A 19,319-nucleotide genomic window follows, 5' to 3' on the forward strand; every position below is an offset into this window, starting at 1 on the left:
GAGGAGTAATCTGGAGCGAGGTAGGTGGAGGACCAAGAGGGAGACTGGGAAAAGGGGGGTGGGGATGAGAGGGGGAGGGGAGGGCAAAGAGACCCCCCCCAAGAAAGCGCCCTCCCTGGCGCCCATCGACAGAGGCCCTGATCCATGCGACCCAGGTGGGAAGTGGGGACCCGACACCTGCAGGGTTTCCCTTGCAAGATCTCCTGGGCAGCAGCATCACCAGACTCCCGTCTCTCTTTCCTGGGGGGCCGAGAGATGCTCAGCTGCCCTGCACCCCCCTGGGAAGGGAAATGAGGACCCCCCCCCATCCCCAAGCAGGCCTGGGGGTTGAGCTGAGGGGCCCCCCCATCCGCCCGGTTTCCCCCTGGCAGGAATCCCTGGGGTCGTGGGGCGCCTGGGTGGGTCCCTTTTGGCTGGGGAAACGGAAGGAGGGAGTCCATGGAAGGGTTAAAGGGAGGGAGGGAGAGGAGCCTCGACAGAGACCCCCCCCCTTCCAGCACCACTGACCCCCCCCTCCCTTTTGACATTGTTGGCGGTCTCAGATTATCTGTATTCACTATGACTCATCTCCCTACTTTGGATTGTCCTCAATACCACCATTTGGTAGCCATGCTATTATTATTATTATTATTATTATTATTATTATTATTATTATTATTATTATTATTATTATTATTATTATTATTATTTACCCCAGCCACTCTGCGCGGCTTCCAACCAATGATTAAAAATACATTAAAACATCAGTCCTTAGAGACTTCCCTAAACAGGGCTGTCTTCAGATGTCTTGTTACAGGTAGGTAGTCGTGTTGGACTGCTGTAGTCGAAACAAAATGAAAAATTAAAAAATTCCTTGCAGTAGCACTTTAGAGACCAACTAAGTTTGTTCTTGGTATAGAATCCTAGAATCCTAGAGTTGGAAGAGACCACAAGGGCCATCCAGTCCAACCCCCTGCCAAGCAGGAAACACCATCAAAGCATTCCTGACAGATGGCTGTCAAGCCTCCGCTTAAAGACCTCCAAAGAAGGAGACTCCACCACACTCCTTGGCAGCAAATTCCACTGTCCAACATCTCTCACTGTCAGGAAGTTCTTCCTAATGTTCAAGTGGAATCTTCTTTCTTGTAGTTTGAATCCATTGCTCTGTGTCCGCTTCTCTGTATCTGAATGAATGATGCATCTGAAGAAGTGTGCATGGACACGAAAGCTCATACTAGTTATCACGATGCTAACTTCAAGCCAGTCTTGGACGATACAGCCGTATAAACCTAAAATGTGTTCTGGAACTTTCAAAACTATCAGTTAGTTCTAGAAAGAATGAACACTCTCTTGCCCCAGCAAGGCTGACAGGTGGAGGTCTAGATCCAAGAACATTCTCCTACCTGAGCACTCCTTCAGCTGACCGCAGGCACCAAGCCTTGTCACTCATTCTCTGACAGGCCCATATCACAGTCTATTAATAAATATATAGAGGTTGAATGAGGAAAAGTATGGCCCGGGGGTATTCGGAGGATCGAATATGTCATTAGAAACCAGAGTTCATACAGACAAGTAGGAGGCATGGACATTTCTGCATTGTGGGGGGTTGGACTTGATGGCCCCTGGAGTCCCTTCCAACTCTGCAGTTTTATGATCCCACGACAGGGGGAAGGCGTGGGAGAATGTACGAGATATTAAAATAGGAGAAGGTGGTAACTGAACTTCCTGTGTTTCATATTCCTTTGTTCTATTCCCTGAAACCCTAACCCGAAACATTAGCAGGATTGATGTGACATTTATGAAGAACTTGTATGATTTGGGAAAAATAATATTTGAAAATTAAATGGAGAAAAGTAAATTATATGCAAGGGGAAAAATAGAAACTTGGATACCAGGGCGGTGGGAGGGGGGTCAAACAGGTATAAATTTGATGTTTAGAGGACTGTAAAATTGTTAAATTTAAAAACTTCCGGCTCAAAAGGTAATATTGCCATCTGTTTTAGGCCCCTAAGTAGTAGAAGTTGCAATAGCAACTCCCCTCCCCCCTAAACTTCCTCTCTCTAGGAAGCGGAGCTCACTAGGGAGGGAAGGAAAAAGAGGTGCAATTTCTTTGGAGGGGGAAGAGATTTGGGGTTGTGGTAAGGGGGAGAAAGATGCATTTTTACTCCCCCTGAATCCGCTGGGGAGGATTTGGAGCGGGTGTGTGTGTGTGTGTGTGAAAGGAAAGTAGGGAAATGCTCCCCTCCCCCTTCCTTCTGTGGAAGGGCTGAGACTTGAACTGAGGTCCCAGTTCCATGCTCTGGGTTCCCCCTGGCAGGAATCCCTGGAGAGAGGCAGTCCATGGAAGGGTTAAAGGAAGTGTGAGAGGCCTGCATAGAGACCCCCATCTCCTCTCTCCCCTCCCTGCTCATCTGCCAACTCCACATGGGAATATAAGAGGTTGGCCTGTGTATTTATTATTACAATTGCAATTGTTGTTATTCTTATTTATTTATGGAACCTATTAGTCACTTTCTCTTTCCCAGGGCAGCCCAAAGTGGCTTACAACCTATTGTTATCATTATCATTATCATTATGTTCCGGATAAGGGTGACACTCCAAGGCCTTCTTTGTTATGTTTCCTGTATTTTGGGAGCCAGAGAGAAGGCTGTTCTCAGGGCCTGCTCCACCGTGAGGGAGACTGAGGCAGCAGGTGCAGAGAGGGGCAAGGAGGGGACTGAGCTGAGCGCCATTTGGCCAGCCCTGGTTTAGCTCTCTATCCTCTCATCCAGGGGAAGGTGCTGCCCCATTGCCAGTGTCCAAGACACAAGACAGCAGCCTCTGGAAGTCAATGGTGCAGGGTGATTTGGGAATGTGTGCAGTCGGAGATCATGGAGGAAGGAGGAAACAAAATACAGATATTCACCATTTTCAGAGGAGGGGGAAGATGGGGAAAGTGCATCCCAACAGATATTGCTGCAATAACACTCCCATCATCCCTGGCCATGGGTCATCCTTGCTTGGGCAGATGGTACTTTGTGTTCAACCACATCTGGAGCGCCAGAGATGCCTCAACTTAGCATAGAAAGTTCCTCTAGGGGCTCAGTGTTACTTGGGAGTTGGTGGAACTGGATCTTAAGCGTTCTTGAGACCCTAACACTATAATCCAAGGTGTCCACCCTGAGCAGCGTAGAAAGCCATGCCGGCACCTATGGAAGAGCTTTTTGAAGGAAATCATACACCCCAAAAATTACTTGCTTAGGAAGGTGCAGTGTGAGGTGGAGGGTTCTTGTGCAGAGGAGGAAGAACTTCATGATAACCTAGGACCCTGATGAATAGTGAGCAGGTTCATGGACATAGAGCAGCTCCCTTTCCTAGAAGAAAGCGGTCAAAAATCTAACGTTTTCGCTGCAGCACTTAGCCCCCACCAAATCAATGAGAATAAAAACATTTTAAAATCCTTCCAGTAGCACCCTAGGGACCAACTAAGTTTGTTCTCGGTATGAGCTTTTGTGTGCATGCACACTTCTCCAGAAATCAATGAGGTTATTTACAGTGAAAGGCTGAAGTGCACTTAATTCGTTCCTTGGTTCAGTGGGTGGATTCTTATTATTATGCAGGGCGGTATTGGAGGTAGCGCACTCTATGAAGGGCTCCTTAGTTTGAAAGCGAGTAAGGCATGTTGTAGGCGCGGCTTCTGACTGGCTGATTGGCCCAGGAAATTGCCGACAGCCAAAGAGGATGTTCAGCTTCCAAAAAACGTTCACAAACTGGAACGCTTACTTCCAGGTGTTCAGGAGCCAATTTGTTCAACTAAGCCATTTGGGAACAAAGGTCCCACTGTAATTTTTTTAAAGGGATGTTGTTTGCTTTTGGATGGGGGTTGTTTTAATGTGTAGCTGTTTAAGTTTGTATTCTATTTTTATTTTTAGTTTGGTATTTTGTTAAGATGTTTGATTGAGGGGGGAGGGGGCCCCTGCCGGCAGAAGCGCTGCGGCAAGTTCAAATAGGACATCCAATCTCAGGAGGAGACCGGGTTGTCGTAAGTTACTGTTCCAAGCCCCACAAACTCGGTCTACTCAGCAGGGCTGTTGTAACGGGGACACCCCACACCAGGGCCCTGCCTCCCCCGTTGTGAAATGCATGTAAAAAGGACCGGATCCCCGTCCCCTCCTCCCAGCAATGGATTAAAAGAGAGGAAGGGGGAATGTAACCTTCGTCCCCCAGTGAACTTTTTCAGAGTTGGGGGGGGAGAGTCTCTTTCGCTGCCGTCTCTGGGGATCGAACCCGGGACCTTCTCTGGAAAGAAACAGGATAATGGAGCTGGTTTGGAAGGAGGAGAATTTGTGTGTTCTGGGAGGGAGGCATCACTCATTCCTGCCCCTGGGTCAGTGAGCTCCGCTTCCTAGAGAGGCAGAAAGGGGGGGAGGGGATGCAAGGTAGGAGGGGGAGGGGCCTCCATCCACATTCCTGGAAGAGGAGCAGGACTGCAGAGGAGGATGAGGAGGACAAAGAGCTACAAAATACATCTATATATCTGGGGGCGGGGACAGGAGAGGGATGCGCTTTTCCTCCCCCTGAATCTGCAAACAGGGCAGCTGGGAAGGGAGGGCAGGATTTCGGGTGAGGGGGGATGAAAGGAAGTAGGGAAGTGCTCCCCATCCCCCTTTGTATTGCAGATCCGGGGCGCGTCCTTGGAGATCCCTCCGCCCTTTGTATTGCAGGAAAGGAAATCAGAATAAAAAAGCGAGCAAGGGAAGCGGAGCGAGAGAGGACAAGGAGTGTGGTGGAGTCTCCTTCTTTGGAGGTCTTTAAGCGGAGGCTTGACAGCCATCTGTCAGGAAAGCTTTGATGGTGTTTCCTGCTTGGCAGGGGGTTGGACTGGATGGCCCTTGTGGTCTCTTCCAACTCTATGATTCTATGAAATATTTCAATTGCCTTTCCTAAAAATTTCAAACATATGGAGGACAGGAGAGAATGTATGAGATGTTAAAATAAGAGCAGGTACTGATTGATGTGTGTAATATTCCTTTCTTCTCTTCCTAGAAAACAAATAGGATCCCCCCCACCCCTGGTCGGATGAAGACAATAGAGAAGGCAGCCATAATTCCGATGGGCCATGCCCAATGGGAATAGCGAAGAAACCATTTAAATACATGGAGTGTGAAAAGAGAGAGGATAAACAATTTGAAAGTATGGAGTGCGGAAAAAGCATCACTGACAGTGGAACACTTAGAAAACATCAACGGACTCACACAGGAGAAAAACCATTTAAAGGTATGGAGTGTGGAAAGAGCTTCAGTCAGAGTGGACACCTTAGAATTCATCAACGGAGTCACACAGGTGAGAAACCATTTAAATGTATGGAATGTGGAAAGTACTTCAGTCAGAGTGCACACCTTAAAAGTCATCAACGGACTCACACGGGGGAGAAACCATTTAAATGTATGGAGTGTGGAAAGTACTTCAGTCAGAGTGGAAACCTTAGAAGACATAAACAGACTCACACACATGAGAAACCATTTAAATGTATGGAGTGTGGAAAGGGCTTCAGTACTAGTGGAACACTGAGACTACATCAACGGACTCACACAGGGGAGAAACCATTTAAATGTATGGAGTGTGGAAAGAGCTTCAGTCAGAGTGGACACCTTAGAACACATCAACGGACTCACACTGGTGAGAAACGATTGAAATGTATTGAGTGTGGAAAGAGATTCACTAATAGTGGAGCCCTTAGAATTCATCAACGGACTCACACAGGGGAGAAACCATTTAAATGTATGGAGTGTGGAAAGAGCTTCACTTATAGTGGAGACCTTAGAATTCATCAACGGACTCACACAGGGGAGAAACCATTTAAATGTATGGAGTGTGGAAAGAGCTTCAGTCAGAGTGGACACCTTAGAATTCATCAACGGAGTCACACAGGTGAGAAACCATTCAAATGTATGGAGTGTGGAAAGAGATTCACTAATAGTGGAGCCCTTAGAATTCATCAACGGACTCACAAAGGGGAGAAACCATTTAAATGCATGGAGTGTGGAAATTGCTTCACTAGGAGTAGAAATCTTAGAATTCATCAACGGATTCACACAGGAGAGAAACTATTTAAATGTATGGAGTGTGGAAAGAGATTCACTAATAGTGGAACACTAAGACTACATCAACGTAATCACACAGGGGAGAAACCATTTAAATGTATGGAGTGTGGAAAGAGCTTCAGTCAGAGTGGACACCTTAGAATTCATCAACGGACTCACACAGGTGAAAAACCATTTAAATGTATGGAGTGTGGAAAGAGCTACAGTCAGAGTGGACACCTTAGAATTCATCAACGGACTCACACAGGTGAAAAACCATTTAAATGTATGGAGTGTGGAAAGAGCTACAGTCAGAGTGGACACCTTAGAATTCATCAACGGACTCACACAGGTGAAAAATCATTTAAATGTATGGAGTGTGAAAAGAGCTTCAGTCAGAGTGGACACCTTAGAATTCATCAACGGACTCACACAGGTGAAAAACCATTTAAATGTATGGAGTGTGGAAAGAGCTTCACTTATAGTGGAGACCTTAGAATTCATCAACGCACTCACACAGGTGAGAAACCATTTAAATGTATGGAGTGTGGAAAGAGCTTCACTGATAGTGGAGCCCTTAGAAAACATCAATGGACTCACACAGGTGAGAAACCATTTAAATGTATGGAGTGTGGAAAGAGCTTCACTTATAGTGGAGACCTTAGAATTCATCAACGCACTCACACAGGTGAGAAACCATTTAAATGTATGGAGTGTGGAAAGAGCTTCACTGATAGTGGAGCCCTTAGAAAACATCAATGGACTCACACAGGTGAGAAACCATTTAAATGTATGGAGTGTGGAAGGAGTTTCAGTACAAGTGGAGTTCTTACAAAACATCAACAAACTCATACAGGGGAGAAACCATGAAAGTACTAGGGAAGTGGATAGAGGTTGTAGTGGAAGTCTTACAAATCATCAAAAGACTCGGATAATCTACAATTCATCAAGTAACTCCAAGAAGAGAAACGGTTTAAATTGAGGGAATGTGGAATCTGCTTTGGTTATTATGGAATGTTTTTTCCAAAACATATACCGACTTCCATTGGGTGGAACCATTTAGAGTGCAGAACCTGTTTTTCTCCGAGTTGACAGGAAATCAGTTTTAAATGCATGCAGCCTATATGAGCCTTTGTTGTTTGTATGTAACGTTTTTCTAGAAATGTATTTAAAGTAATGAAGGTAAAATTTCACAATAGTAAGGGGAGTGTGTGAGTCTGGAGTGTTGCTTCTGAATGAGGATGGACTGAGAGTGAGCTGGTTTTGGTGTTTGGTGGAGGGAGTTGGGAATGTTTGTATCTGGGGATGGAGAGTTGCACAAAGTGGAGCTGAGACAGGGAGTGCTGCATTGGAAGCAGAGTTGGATTAATATTATGGGAACAGCAGCATAACTCCCATTGTTGTAATTGCAATAATGGAACCATGAAGACACAGAAAGACTGAAAGCACCTACTTCTATGCCCAAGGCAATCTTGAAACCCTCATCTATTCTTTTGATTTATAGATATATTGTGCATAGTTACGTTTGGTGGCAGGAGAAATAAAAGGGGTACTTAGTGGCATAAACAGGACAGGCTCTGTTCCCAGCTGCATGTCTTGCATGAGGAGGGAAGGGGGCACAGGGGAAAAGGGGCTGTTCCAGAGCATCTCAAAGCAATGTGCTGGGGGGTGGGGAGCTCAGTGACACAAGTGTGTGTAGAATGCTGTACCCAAAAGGACACAGGGAAGAAACAATATGGATCAGTGTAATGTGGAAGGAGGTTCAGGCAGGTCCCCAACCGAGAGGGCTAAGGGTCAACTTCCACCAAATCCACCAGCAGGAGCCACTCTGGGCCCTGAGGGTGGAAAGCCCCCCTCCTCCTTGGCAACTGGACACGATCCGAGGGCAGTGATGGCGAACCTTGTAGAGACTGAAGACCTAAACTGCAACGCAAAACCCACTTATTTATCGCAAAGTGCCAACGCAGCAATTTAAAGTGTATATCTATTTTTTTCCTGTGTGTTTCACTTTTCTTCTTTATGACTGCTGTTGTAATGAATAATTCTTCATAAAAGGTATTGCATTACATTCTTCATTAAATTACCTTTCCATTGAACATGCTCTGTTCTGAGTATAACTTCCGTTTTGAGTGCCACACTTCTGTTTTCCTAGTGATGGGCAGCAAGCGAGCGGCCAAGGGATGTTGCAAGGAGGAGTGGGAGGCAGCGTTGCTGCTTGCACAGGAACAGGAGCCGGATCGTTGCTACTGAGCTGGAGAGGTGCAGGTTCCGTCACACTTTCCATTGAGGGTTTGAGGCTGCACTCCCCTCAAGAGAGAAGTTTAAGGGAGCCCCCACCTCCACATCAGATAATGGGCGTTATGGTGCTGCTCCTATAATACTAATTTACCAGGGAGTGGGCAGAGGAGCAAAGGTGGAGACTGACTCCCCAGCCTGACCCTTCCAGGGAGGAGGAAGAGGAATCCTGTATAGATTTACAACAGGGGTTTGAGGGAGGTCTCAACTCAGAGGCAGGGAAATCATGGGAGAGGCAGAGCAACACCTGGCTGACACGTTGTCACTAGAAAGCATCCCTGGCACACCATCTGCCAGAACGTGACAAGCCTTGAAAGTAGGAGAGCAGAGAGCTCAAAGGCGGAGGGCACATAGCAGCATCTCTATTAGGAGCAAATGAGGAAATGGGAGGGATGGGGGCTGAGACAACGCCATTCTCCAAGAGGCTGAGTTCTGTAGCCCCTCTCTGTGAATACTGAATAAAAAAGCACAATAGGAGATCTTCCCTTGTCTTTATACTTTTCTGGGCAACGGCTGGGAGTCGCTGACAGCATCCTGACATAATCTGACCAGCTCTGCTTCCAAAGCACCACCACCAGTCTCACACTAGTCTGTTGATGTAAAGTGTGAACTCGGACTGAAGCTCCTTACTGGGAGTCTCCTTGTAGATTTTGTGTAGTTCTTCTGGAATTTGTATCAGCTCATGAGACGTTGTCCACATGTTACGGAAATTACCGGGGTAGAGGCTGCTCAGCTCCCGGTCCTACAGAGAAAGCCCGTGGTTCGCTGCGGAGGCAATGGAGACCAGCCGGAGATTGGAGCAAAAGCAAAGGAGTTTATTGCGCAAAAAGGTTCAGGAGGATCCGAACCCCGAACAAAGGGTGTCACGGACTTCTAAAAGTTCCCGCAATTGCCCAGAATACATAGCGAAATACATCATAGAAACGTCAGAGAAGGGGGGGGAGAGAGGAGGTTCTAGCAAGATTTACATACAGGTAAACAAGTTTTACATATCAGGAAGGATGGCAGGAACCGGTGAATGGATTTAGGGTGGGTACAATATACATTGAGAGTTTCCACTGGGAGAGAACAATAGGAAACTCCTGAGAGGATGTCTGCTACCATGGCAACTGATCGGAGGGTGCTTGGGTGGATTACTGGGATGGGTGCATTTCCTCTTGCACCTGGATGAGTACGTGATCCCTCGCTTAAAGGATTATGAAAGTCACTGAGATGGAAGTCCAAAAATCATATAGTATCAGAATAATAAACTTCTGATGATCGGAGGATGGCGGGGACCGAGGGGCTAGAAAGGTTATTTCCTAAGGAGAAGAAAGACACCAGAATCGAGCAGATAGGATATTGCATTCAGGAGATATTGATTTTTATAGTAATAAACGGTTTTGAGCTGTCAAACGGGCCACCTAGAGTCCAAATTGCCCAGTCGCTACATTGTAACAAGTTATAATTAATAACCTCCCTTGCTGGATACATTTTAGTTTCAGTTCCATTGTTCTCGCAGCAGGGAGCCTGTCAATACCCACTTAGCGTGCAGTCAAGCGTGAAGGTGTTGAGTACATCACTGAACGTTCCATTTTGCAGGCTGAGCTGAATGCATGCTCCTGATTGGTGGGTTTGCCGTTCATTGAGAAAATGGCGGGTACGAGGAGCGCTTTTGACAGGAGCGCTTCTCGGAGGCTTTTTTCGGGGCGCATTTCGGGACTTTTGGGGAAACCCTTTATCGCGAGAGTTTATGTGGGTGCTTGTGCAACTAGTGTGAAGGGGAATGGCAGGAACAGGGGGGAAATGGATGCCCCGCTCATCGTCGGGGGGGGGTGTAGAAAGGGGTGCAGCTTTACAGTCCCGCACTCGCTGGCATGAAGACCTCGCGGTGAGGCTGCGCGGTGGGGAAGGTGACGGCTGGAACTTTTCCCTATCACACATGAGCCGGAAAGCTGCCTGGTTCCCTCGGCTTGAAAGTGGAGATGAGCACCACACGCCATAGTCGAATTCGGCTGGACTTAACCGTCCAGGGGTCCTTTACTTTTTACCAATATATAAACCCTGAATGCATTTCTATAGCATCCTCCACCCCTATTTCTGGCTTGCTGTACATCCATCATCACCTTTGACCAACCATGCAGTGGAAAAAAGAGCTAATACCGGAAGCCGGAGAGAGGGGAGCCTCTCCTCTCCCAGGGGGTCCAATGGTTTCATTTGGTATAATGCATCTGGTATAATCCTGCGTCTCCAAGGCAACAGCTGACCTGAACCATGTAGGGGGTGGGGGAAGTGGGCCCCCCTTGTCAGGAAGACCTTGGAGGAGTAGCAGATTCCTCGCCAGGAGAGAGAAGCCAAGGCAGCCCCTCTGCACATTCCCCCCCCCCCGCCAGCACCTAGGATGGAGAGGACTCCCCAAAACGCCACGTCTCTCTCTCTCTCTCTCTCTCTCTCTGTCTGTCTCCCCGCTGTCCATGTCCTGCTGGGCTTCCCTCCCCCCACGTTGCTCCCCTCCCTCCCTCAGCCCCCCAACTTCCTCCTCCATCCGCCCCCAAGTGCGCAGGGGCCTCCCAAGACCAGCAGGGAGGATAGAGAGGGAGGAGGGTCTCTATCCAGGCCTCTCTCGCGTCCTTTAACCCTTCCATGAAATCCCTCTCTTTCTCTGCCACCACCGAAAGATACCCAAGTGCTGGAGCGCCCCACGGATTCCTGCCAGAGGAAAAGGGGGGATCCGTCTTGAGGGGAGCCGGACCTGCCTGTGTTCGCCTAGGAAGTGGATGCCCAACTGGCGCCCCTACCTGACCCGCATTGCAGGATCCTGGGGCGAGTCAGGAGGGGGTCTCTCCCTCGTAGCCAAAAAAGGGGGTACAGCTGCTCTGCCACTGAGCTGCGCCCCCCCCCCGCCCCACCAGCAAAGCCCAAGTTCAAAAAGGCACCCGCAATAAGGACTCTGGACTCCCCTTTAGTTCCTGATCCAAGCCCCACAAACCCGGTCTGCTCTGCAGGGCTGTTGTAACGGGGACACCCCTGCCTCCCCCCCCCCCCCGTTGTGAAATGTGTGTAAAAAGGACGGGATCCCCTGTCCCCTCCCAGCAGTGGATTAAAAGAGGTGAAGGGGGAATGTAACCTTCGTGCCCCGGAGGACTTTTTGGGAGGGGGGTCGTCGTCTCTTTCCCTGCCGCCTCCGGGGATCGAACCCGGGACCTTCTCAGGAAAGAAACAGCATAACGGAGCTGGTTCGGGAGGAGGAGGGAGGGAGACGTCACTCATTCCTCCCCCTGGGTCAGTGAGCTCCGCTTCCTAGAGAGGCAGGAAGGGGGGAGGGGGAGGGGCCTCCATCCACATTTCCGGAAGAGGAGAAGGACTGCAGAGGAGGAGGAGGAAAAAGAGGTGCAATATATATCTATATATGAGGTTGGGGGCGGGAGAAGGATGCGCTTTTCTTCCCCCTGAATCTGCAAACAGGGCTGCTGAGAAGGGAGGGCAGGATTTGGGGCGAGGGGGGTGAAAGGAAATTAGGGGAGTGCTCCCCCCTCCCCTCCCCCTTCTTTCTGTGGATCAGTCGAGGGGGGAGGGGCTGATTCAGGCGCTGCTGGGATAAAGGAGCCCCTCCCGCAGAGGAATAAAAAAGTGAGTGAGGGTCTCCCCCCCCAACCTGTGTTATTATTACATATATTATTTTTATTTATTTATTGAATCTATTAGTCGCTTTCTCTTCCCCAGCGTAGCCCAAAGTGACATACAACCAGTTGTTGTTGTTGTTGGTGGTGGTGTTCCTGTTGTTGTTGTGTTGCACAGTGACACTCCAAGGCCTTCTTTGTCATGTTTCCTGTATTTGGGGGGGGGGGGCAGAGAGAAGGCTGTTCTCAGGGCCTGCTCCACCGTGAGGGAGACTGAGGCAGCGGATGCAGAGAGGGGCAAGGAGGGGACTGAGCTGAGTGCCATTTGGCCAGCCCTGATTTTACCCTCTATCCTCTCATCCAGGGGAAGGTGTTCTCCCATTGCCAGAGTCCTAGACACAAGACAGCAGCCTCCGGAAGTCAGTGGGGCAGGCGATCCCGGCATGGTCCTCCCCATCTTCGTCCCTCCCTCCCTCCGGCAACTTTGCTTTGGCAAAGGGGTGAGCTCTCCTTCAACTGACCACAAGACTTTTTTTGCGGGAAAGGAAATCGGAATAAAAAAGCGAGCGAAGGAAGCACCCAACTCCTTCTCTTCATTCCACCTGGTTTCCTTTACAGTGGTAGCTCAGGTTACAGACGCTTCAGGTTACAGACTCCCCTAACCCAGAAATAACACTTCAGGTTAAGAACTTTGCTTCAGGATAAGAACAGTTTCAGGCTAAGAGCGGAACTCCAGAACGAATTAAGTCTTAACCCGAGGTACCACTGTATGCCACTATATCAGATCTCTTAAACCTGTACTATAGAAATGGGTGGGTCCCCCCTGGGTGGTCCCCCCCCAACCTGTGTTATTTTTACATATGTTATTTTTATTTATTTATTGAATCTATTAGTCGCTTTCTCTTCCTCAGCGTAGCCCAAAGTGACATACAACCAGTTGTTGTTGTTGGTGGTGGTGTTCCTGTTGTTGTTGTGTTGCACAGTGACATTCCAAGGCCTTCTTTGTCATGTTTCCTGTATTTTGGGAGGCAGAGAGAAGGCTAGTCTCAGGGCCTGCTCCACCGTGAGGGAAATTGAGGCAGCCTCCTCGGGCAGCACAACTTCCCCATGCAGAGAGGGGCAAGGAGGGGACTGAGCTGAGTGCCATTTGGCCAGCCCTGGTTTAACCCTCTATCCTCTCCTCCAGTGGAAGGTGCTGTCCCATTGCCAGTGTCCAAGACACAAACCAGCAGCCTTGGGGAGCACTCCTTCAACTGACCACAAGACAGTAATTCAGCTAAAAAGGTGTAACTAATATATGAGATAGACTCATGACATGCAAAGTGAGATATGTCAAGCCTTTATTCATTATAATTGTGATGATTATGGCATACAGCTAATGAAAACCCCAAATTCACAATCTCAGAAAATTAGAATATGAAATGAAATCAACAAAACAAGGATTGCAAATAGAACAATATTGGACCTCTGAAAAGTAGAAGCATGCATATGTATTCAGTACTTGGTTTGGGCCCCTTTTGCATCTATTATTGCCTCAATGCAGCGTGGCATGGATGCTGTCATGCACTGCTGAAGTATTATGGAAGACCAGGATGCTTCAATAGTGGCCTTCAACTCTTCTGCATTGCTCGGTCTCATGTCTCTCATCTTTCTCTTGGCAATGCCCCATAGATTCTCTATGGGATTCAGGTCAAGCGAGTTTGCTGGCCAATCAAGCACTGTAATCCCATGGGCATTGAACCAGGTTTTGGTACTTTTGGCAGTGTGGGTGGGTGCCAAGTCCTGCTGCAAAATGAAGTCAGCATCCCCATAAAGCTTGTCTGTGGAAGGAAGCATGAAATGCTCCAAAATCTCCTGGTAGACGGCTGCGTTGACCCTGGACTTAATGAAGCACAGTGGACCAACACCAGCAGATGACATAGCTCCCCAAATCAACACAGACTGTGGAAACTTCACACTGGACTTCAAGCATCTGGCATTGTGTGCCTCCCCATTCTTCCTCCAGACTCTGGGTCCTTGGTTTCCAAATGAGATGCAAAAGTTGCTCTCGTCAGAAAAGAGGACTTGGGACCACTGAGCAGCAGACCAGTTCTAGTTTTATTTAGCCCAGGTAGGACGCTTCTGACGTTTCTTCTTCAGGAGTGACTTGACAAGCGGAATACGACGTCTGAAGCCCATCTCCAGGATCCATCTGTGTGTGGTGGCTCTGGATGCACTAACTCCAGCCTCAGTCCACTCCTTGTGGAAGTCCCCAATACGTTTGAATGGTCTTTTCCTGACAATCCTCTCCAGGCTGCAGTCATCCCTGCTGCTTGTGCACCTTTTTCTTCCACATTTTCCCCTTCTGCATAATTTTCCATTAATGTGCTTTGATACAGCACTTTGGGAACATCCAACTTCTTCTGCAATTACCTTTTGAGGCTTTCCCTCCTTATGGAGGGTCTCAATGATGGTTTTCTGCACAACTGTCAGGTCAGCAGCCTTCCCCATGATTGTGATTCCTACTGAACCAGACTGAGAGAACATTTAAAGTTTCAGGAAGCCTTTGCAGATGTTATGGATTGAGTAGCTAATGCACCTTTTCACAATATTCTAATTTACTGAGTTTGTGAATTTGTGGTTTTCATCAGCTGTACGCCATAATCATCACAATTATAATGAATAAAGGCTTGACATATCACACTTTGCATGTCATGAGTCTATCTCATATATTAGTTTCACCTTTTAAGTTGAATTACTGAAATAAATGAACTCACCCCACGATATTCTAATTTTTTGAGTTTTACCTGCATATGGGTCTCCAAAAATGGTCTGTATGGACGTCCAGAGGCAAAGGGACTGTGCAGATGGTTAATAAGATATAGAGGTCAAAGGAGACCAAATGTGGTCCAAAAGGTGGAGTATTACAGTGCAGAGGATGAAGAACTTCATGGAGAACTTATTAACCTTATGAATAGTGGTGCCGATTCATGGACATAGAGTAGCTCCCTTTCCTGTGAGAAACCACTTCTTATAAAAACTAAATCCCACAGTTCATCCGTATTCTGAGATAATGCTGTTTCATTAACGATAATTAAGGGTGATCAAAGGCTGGTGATGCATTACCATTATTTAACATTATTTCATTTGCCTTTCCTAAAAATTTCAAACATATGGAGACAGGAGAGAATGTATGAGATGTTAAAATAAGAGCAGGTGCTGATTGATGTGTGCAATATTCCTTTCTTCTCTTCCTAGAAAACAAGACAATAGAGAAGGCAGTCATAATTCCGGTGGGCCATGTTCAATGGGAATAACAAAGAAACCATTAAATACATGGAGTGTGAAAATAGAGAGGATACACCATTTGAAAGCATGGAGTGTGGAAAGAGATTCACTGAGAGAGGAACACTTAGAAAACATCAACAGACTCACACAGGAGAGAAACCATTTAAATGTACTGAGTGTGGAAAGAGCTTCATTCACAGTGGAACACTTAGAATTCATCAACGGACTCACACAGGTGAGAAACCATTTAAATGTATGGAGTGTGGAAAAAGCTTCAATGAGAATGGAAAACTTAGAATTCATCAACGGATTCACACAGGTGAGAAACCATTTAAATGTATGGAGTGTGGAAAGAGCTTCAATGAGAGTGGAAAACTTAGAATTCATCAACGGACTCACACAGGTGAGAAACCATTTAAATGTATGGAGTGTGGAAAGTGCTTCAGTCAGAGTGGAGACCTTAGAAACCATCAACGGATTCACACAGGAGAGAAACCATTTAAATGTATGGAGTGTGGAAAGTGCTTCAGTCGGAGTGGAGACCTTAGAAACCATCAACGGACTCACATGGGGGAGAAACCATTTAAATGTATGGAGTGTGGAAAGTGCTTCAGTCAGAGTGGAGACCTTAGAAACCATCAATGGATTCACACAGGAGAGAAACCATTTAAATGTATGGAGTGTGGAAAGGGCTTCAGTCAGAGTGGACACCTTAGAATTCATGAACGGACTCACACAGGTGAGAAACCATTCAAATGTATGGAGTGTGGAAAGGGCTTCAGTCAGAGTGGACACCTTAGAATTCATCAACGGACTCACACAGGTGAGAAAGCATTTAAATGTATGGAGTGTGGGAAGAGCTTCAGTCAAAGTGGAAACCTTAGAATTCATCAACGGACTCACACAGGGGAGAAAGCATTTAAATGTATGGAGTGTGGGAAGAGCTTCATTCAGAGTGGAGACCTTAGAATTCATCAACGGACTCACACAGGGGAGAAACCATTTAAATGTATGGAGTGTGGGAAGAGCTTCATTCAGAGTGTTCACCTTAGAATTCATCAACGGACTCACACAGGTGAGAAACCATTTAAATGTATGGAATGTGGAAAGAGTTTCAGTCACAGTGGAAACTTGAACGCACATCATCAAACTCACACAGGGGAGAAACCATTTAAATGCATGGAGTGTGGATGCAGCTTCAATACAAGCAGAGTTCTTACAAAACATCAACAAACTCATACAGGCGAGAAACCATATAAGTGCTAGGGAAGTGGATAGAGGCTTAGTTGTATTGGAAGTCTTACAAATCATCAAAAGACTCGGAGTGTTAACAGCTCTAAGAGTGGATACTCTACAATTCATCAAGTAACTCAAAGAAGAGAAACCGTTTAAATAGAGGGAATGTGGAATCTACTTTAGTCATTATCAAATATTTTTTCCAAAACATATGCCGACTTCCACTGGGTGGAACCATTTAGAGTGCAGAACATGTTTCTCTCTGAGTTGACAGGAAATCTATCTGAAATGCATGCAGCCGATGTGAGCCTTTGTTGTTTGTATGTAACATTTGTCTTGAAATGTATTTAAAGTAACGAAGGTAACATTTCATAATAGTAAGCATAATATAATATTTAGTGTACTGTTAGATAGGGAGGGGGAGTGTTTGAATCTGGAGTGTTGCTTCTGAATGAGGATGGACTGAGAGTGAGCTGGTTTTGGTGTTTGGTGGCAGGTGTTGGGAATGTTTGTATCTGGGGATGGAGAGTTGCACAAAGTGGAGCTGAGACTGGGGGTGCTGTGAGGAGTTGAAAAGGTTACACACAGCTCAAGCTGCGCCGGCCCACAGGAACTGACGTTTTATGTTTTTGCTATGTATATGGAACTTCTGTAATTCTCAGCCCGAGTGTGTGAGTTCCTTTGTCGCTTGTAACGGAGATGGTCATGTATGCCAAATCTCCAGGAATTTAATGCTTCGCTGTAATAAATCTGCTTTGCTGATAGAGAAGGAGTCAGTTTAAGTTTGTTACAGACTGCTGTTTTTACATGGACGGTATTGCAGGAGGTGTGCTTCAAGAAGCTGCGTTTGCTTTCTTTCAACTCTGCTGTTAAAAGTGAAAGTACTTTACGAACTGCGCAATCGGAAGCCTACCGGGCACCATTTCGGTAATTTATGGCTTCAGAACGTGGGGGGTTTTATTGCTCCTGACCCCTCGCAACACAAAAGGTGCTGCTTTGGAAGCAGAGTTAGATTAATATTGTAGGAACAGCAGCATAACTCCCACTGTTATGATTGCAATAATGGAACCATGAAGACACAGAAAGACTGAAAGCACCTACTTATATGCCCAAGGTAATCTTGAAACCCTCACCTATTCTTCTGATTGATATTGATATTGTGCATAGTTACGTTTGGTGGCAGGAGAAATAAAAGGGGTATTTAGTGGCATAACCAGGAAAGGCTCTGTTCCAAGCTGCATGTCTTGCATGAGGAGGGAAGGGGGCACAGGGGAAAAGGGGCCCTTCCAGAGCATCTCAAAGGGATGTGCTGGGGGGGGGGAGCTCAGTGACACAAGTGTGTGTAGAACGCTGTCCCTAAATGACACAGGGGAAAAAACAATATGATGAGTGTAATGTGGAAGGAGGTTCAGGCAGGTCCCCACCGAGAGGGCTAAGGGTCAACTTCCTCCAAATCCACCAGCTGCCCCAAGGCAGGAGCCACTCTGGGCCCTGAGGGTGGAAAGCCTCCCTCCTCCTTGGCAACTGGACACGATCCGAGGGCAGTGATGGCGAACCTTGTAGAGACCGAGGACCTAAACTGCAACGCAAAACCCACTTATTTATCGCAAAGTGCCAACGCAGCAATTTAAAGTGTATATCTATTTTTTTCTGTGTGTTTCACTTTTCTCCTTTATGACTGCTGTTGTAATGAATAATCCTTCATGAAAGTTATTGCATTACATTCTTCATTAAATTATCTTTCCATTGATATGTAAGAGGAAGGGGGTTTGCCAGGTGCTGCTGGAGGACATTCCCGGCCTCTGGGCTGAGGCCTGCTCCTGGGAGGATCATGCAGGGTCCCCTGAAGCCCTTTCCCCCCACTCCAGGTCACCCTCCCGGACTCATGGAGTTGTAGAGTTGGAAGGGACCCCAGGGGTCATCTAGTCCAACCCTCTACAACCCAGAGTATCCCTCTCTTCCACAGACCAACCCTCCCTGCGCTTGGTGATGCCCGGGTCTTTTTCCCTCTGAGGAAATCCTTCTCACCTGCCGCCTTTCTAGTGTTTGCTCCCTGTCTTAGTGTGACCTGATGGTCCTGGTTCTCCTTCTGCCATTACAGTATGAGCTGCCCTGAGATCTACGGTTAAAGGGCAGTATACAAATTTAATAAAGAAACAAACAAATACATGTAAATTTGGGCCCCTGGGAGTGTTTTCCTCTCCTTTCTCTCCTTTGGAACTCCCTGCCTATTGAGACTAAGAGGCGCCTTCTTCGTTTTTCTCTTTTTGGCACCTGATGAAACATTCTGGCTCAGAGAAGCCGACCCGGATGTCAAGAAAGTCGAGGTGGTTTTAATGTGTGTGTGTGTGTGTTTGAAATCAAATGCATAGTAGACTCACCTCAGGAGACCATGCGGTGTGTGAAGGGTTTGCCCAGGGGAAAATGGCTTCCAAATCTATTCCCCTTGATGGTTGCCAGATAGACTGGATTGAAACAGACTTTTTATTCTTGTACAGTGGTACCTCAGGTTAAGTACTTAATTCGTTCTGGAGGTCCGTTCTTAACCTGAAACTGTTCTTAACCCAAGGTACCACTTTAGCTAATGGGGCCTCCTGCTGCCGCCACACAATTTCAGTTCTCATCCTGAAGCAAAGTTCTTAACCTGAGTACTATTTCTGGGTTAGCGGAGTCTGTAACCTGAAGTGTCTGTAACCCGAGGTACCACTGTATTTGGATGTTTTGTGATAAACCACCTTGGGGTTGTTGAATGGTTACATTCAAAGGCCTTAAACAGGTCAATGACTGACGGTCCCCTTCTTTCAGGGGAAGTTGTGTGGAAATGGGCGGATCATCCCTTTTTCTTCCACCCAGGATTGTCAAGTGTGGCGCTCCTTGAATG

At 47.0% G+C, this 19,319-nt stretch overlaps 1 protein-coding gene across 1 annotated transcript; it reads left to right on the forward strand.

The window, feature by feature from the left end:
• Positions 1-5,260: 5,260 nt before the first annotated feature.
• LOC117042269 (oocyte zinc finger protein XlCOF6-like) lies at positions 5,261-17,403 on the forward strand. The gene is made up of 2 exons (XM_033141800.1): positions 5,261-6,729; positions 15,354-17,403. Exons 1-2 carry the CDS (start codon positions 5,322-5,324, stop codon positions 16,466-16,468), a joined length of 2,523 nt encoding a protein of 840 aa, XP_032997691.1. The 5' UTR covers positions 5,261-5,321; the 3' UTR covers positions 16,469-17,403.
• The last annotated feature ends 1,916 nt before the right edge of the window (positions 17,404-19,319 follow it).

Source organism: Lacerta agilis, chromosome 2 (genome assembly GCF_009819535.1).
Source record: "Lacerta agilis isolate rLacAgi1 chromosome 2, rLacAgi1.pri, whole genome shotgun sequence".
NCBI lineage: Eukaryota > Metazoa > Chordata > Lepidosauria > Squamata > Lacertidae > Lacerta > Lacerta agilis.